The sequence below is a fragment of the Sturnus vulgaris genome, unplaced genomic scaffold (assembly GCF_052056855.1).
Source record: "Sturnus vulgaris isolate bStuVul1 unplaced genomic scaffold, bStuVul1.hap1 Scaffold_84, whole genome shotgun sequence".
Taxonomy (NCBI): Eukaryota; Metazoa; Chordata; class Aves; order Passeriformes; family Sturnidae; genus Sturnus; species Sturnus vulgaris.
The window spans coordinates 1,388,159-1,391,382 of record NW_028276728.1 but is presented as its reverse complement, the minus strand read 5'-3'; the positions used below and the strand labels follow the sequence as shown (position 1 = coordinate 1,391,382).

At 53.9% G+C, this 3,224-nt stretch overlaps 1 protein-coding gene across 1 annotated transcript; it reads left to right on the top strand.

The window, feature by feature from the left end:
- The first annotated feature begins 2,150 nt into the window (after positions 1–2,150).
- LOC148217446 (olfactory receptor 14J1-like) lies at positions 2,151–2,915 on the top strand. The gene has a single exon (XM_088158633.1). The coding sequence runs from the start codon at positions 2,151–2,153 to the stop codon at positions 2,913–2,915; it is 765 nt and encodes a 254-aa protein (XP_088014759.1).
- Positions 2,916–3,224: the final 309 nt, after the last annotated feature.

Genomic DNA, 3,224 nt, shown 5'->3' with positions numbered 1-3,224 from the left:
AGCCTTGCTGTGCTGGGGCCTCATTGCCTCCTTGTCCCTGCTCAGCAGCCTGGCAGGGGCCGCCCCATGGTGCTGCCCTTGGCATTGCACATGGCCAGAGCCCAGTGGGCCGGGAAGAGCCCTGAGCAATGAGGGAGGGACAGGATCTGCTTTGCCAGGGGCTGGGGCTCAGCCCTTGGCCCTTTGCATTCCTGAAACACATCCAGGTTTGCTCAGCATCACAGACACCTTTCCCTTGTTAGTCCCCACCTGTCATCACTGCCTCCACTGCTCTGCTCTAACTGGAACCTGGGGACACTTTCTCAGTTGTGTCCCTCACTGAGACTCATTAAAACTTCAAGAAACTTTGGAGATTGAAGCTGAATTTGAGTTCTTGAGAAGTTTTCCTTCATCTCCCTCTCAGGGACTGATGTCCAGGGACTCAGCACCAAAGCCCTGAGAGGGTCATTAAAGTCCTTGTGCTGTGTCTGTGCTGATGAGCTGGGCTGGGCTCTTGGCACAGAGGCAGCTCCTGGCAACCAAGAAAAGCTTCATAAAGACATTTCTGCTGAGGAGCAGCTCCTCTCCCAGCCCAGCAGGGCTGAGGGCAATGCCTGCAGGCACTGAGGGGACAGGAGCCAGGCACAGACAGGCCAAAGGCAATCGGGACTGGGAAGACATTGAACTGAGACTGCACTTGGGGAAACATCTTCACAGCCCTGGACATGGTGAGTGTGTGGGTGCAGGGCAATGTCCCCTGTGCTCCTGGAGGGATCTCCTGGAGCCAGCACAGCCCACAGCCTGGGGGCTGTGTCAGGAAGACTCTCCCAGTTTCTCTGAGACAGAGGAGGAGGAGGAGGAGGAAGAGGAAGATGAGGATTTGCTGCAGAGCGGGGCTGCCCTGGGCACCGTCAGAGGGACAGGGCAGGACGGCTCCTGCTGCCAGGGACGGCTGCAGGGGCTGAAGCTGGGGCTGCAGCCAGGGCTGCCCAGGGCTGTTCTGCAGAGCAGCTCCTGCAGCCCTCAGGGCTCTTGGCCAGCCCAGGCCATGTGCCACCTGCCAGGGACAGCTCTCAGCCTGCCTGGCAGCTCCCCATGGACTGTGGGGAGAAGTTGGAGGTGCAAGGAGCCACCCCCATCAGGGCAGATTCCTCCTGCTGTGGAGATGGTGCTGCATGGCCAGGGCTGCTCTCAGCTTTCTCCTCAAGGCAAGGCAAAGGGGCTGTCAGCTGTGTCTGTGTCACTGACACTCCTGCACTGTCCCACTGGCCATCAGCACATCTGCCTCCCATCTCCTTCACAAAGTGCCTCCTCACCCTCCTGTGCCTACAGACAGCAGCAGCAGCACCTTGGCTTGCAGCATCTCAGTTTGTGTGAGCTGCCCTTAAGGCCCTGCTGACAGGGAGATGGCCCTGGGCAGTGCCCTGTGCTGGGAGGGGTGTGCAGGGCAGAGCTGAGCCCCCAGGGCTGGGCTGGGATCTGGGAGCACTGGCAGGGACAAGGCTTGGATAGAGAGAAAGAGCTCCCAATAGGGACAACTGCAGGCAGCAGAGAGCCAGAGCAAACATTTGTATCCCTTCCTGTCCATATGCACAATGAAAGAGAGAAGGGTTTGAAGAAAACCATTTTTAAACATGAGTTGTCAAAAAGTCCACTTTATTTTCAAATATGTTTTAACTGAGGTCACCCTGAAATATTTGCAGGAGTAATGAGCAAACGGCACCTGTGTGTCACCAGCAGGTGTGACTGTACTGGGGCACAGGGAGCCGTGTTTTCTCCCTGGGCTTCACAGTGTTCAGTCTGAGAGCAATGCTGAAGATGAGGCAGTAACTCAGCAGCAAAAAGCTGAACACAAAAAAATAAAAAAGAAAAAGGCAAGTGGAATTTCCCCAAAGAGTATTTTCAGTGAATATGTAAGAAAATAGCATAAGATTTATCCATGGAAACCTGTCCCAGCTTGTCCATGTCTTCTTTCAACAGTCCACCATGCCCAGAGTGCAGAAATGTCCAACAGCAGCTCCATCAGCCACTTCCTCCTGCTGCCATTGGCAGACACGCGGCAGCTGCAGCTCCTGCACTTCTGCCTCTTCCTGGCCATCTCCCTGGCTGCCCTCCTGGCCAACGGCCTCATCATCAGCGCCATAGCCTGCGGCCACCACCTGCACACCCCCATGTTCTTCTTCCTGCTCAACCTGGCCCTCACTGACCTGGGCTCCATCTGCACCACTGTCCCCAAAGCCATGCACAATTCCCTCTGGGACACCAGACACATCTCCTATCCAGGATGTGCTGCTCAGGTATTTCTGTTTATGTTCTTCATTTCCACAGAGTTTTCTCTCCTGACCATCATGAGCTACGACCGCTACGTGTCCATCTGCAAACCCCTGCACTACGGGACCCTCCTGGGCAGCAGAGCTTGTGCCCACATGGCAGCAGCTGCCTGGGCCAGTGGCTTTCTCACTGCTCTGCTGCACACGGCCAATACATTTTCCCTGCCCCTGTGCTATGGCAATGCCCTGGGCCAATTCTTCTGTGAAATCCCACACATCCTCAAGCTTTCCTGTTCCAAATCCTATCTCAGGGAACTTGGGCTTCTTGTGCTAAATGCTTTTCTATATTTTGGCTGTTTTGTGTTCATGGTTTTCTCCTATGTGCAGATCTTCAGGGCTGTGCTGAGGATCCCCTCTGAGCAGGGACGGCACAAAGCCTTTTCCACCTGCCTCCCTCACCTGGCTGTGGTCTCCCTGTTTATCACCACTGGCACATTTACCTACCTGAAGCCCCCCTCCATCTCCTCCACATCCCTGGATCTGGCAGTGTCAGTTCTGTACTCAGTGGTGCCTCCAGCCCTGAATCCTCTCATCTACAGCCTGAGGAACCAGGAGCTCAAGGATGGCCTGAGGAAAATTATCATGAATGCTGCTCAGAAACAATAAACTGTTCATCTTCTGTATAGCTGTTTTTGTGTTAGATTCATGCTTACTTTGTGTCCTGTATTTTTTGCTGCTGACACTGTTGTTATACTATTGAGAATTTGTTCGCCCAGAAGTCCTTGGCTATACAATTTTTAATTCATTGTTTGCCCTTCTAGCAAATCCAGAGACTGTATAACCCAGGAGCTATACTACCCATGTGCTTACACAAAATAAAGAACTCTATATTGCCATGCTCCCCTGACATCTTTCCTCTCTGACTTCTCGAGAGCTGCAGAGTCGATGCCTCTGGGCAGAGCTGGGGTGAAAAGG

What these genes read in the sequence shown, in the direction of transcription:
- LOC148217446 (XM_088158633.1), top strand. Translation starts at nt 2,151, where the DNA reads ATGTTCTTCTTCCTGCTCAACCTGGCCCTCACTGACCTGGGCTCCATC.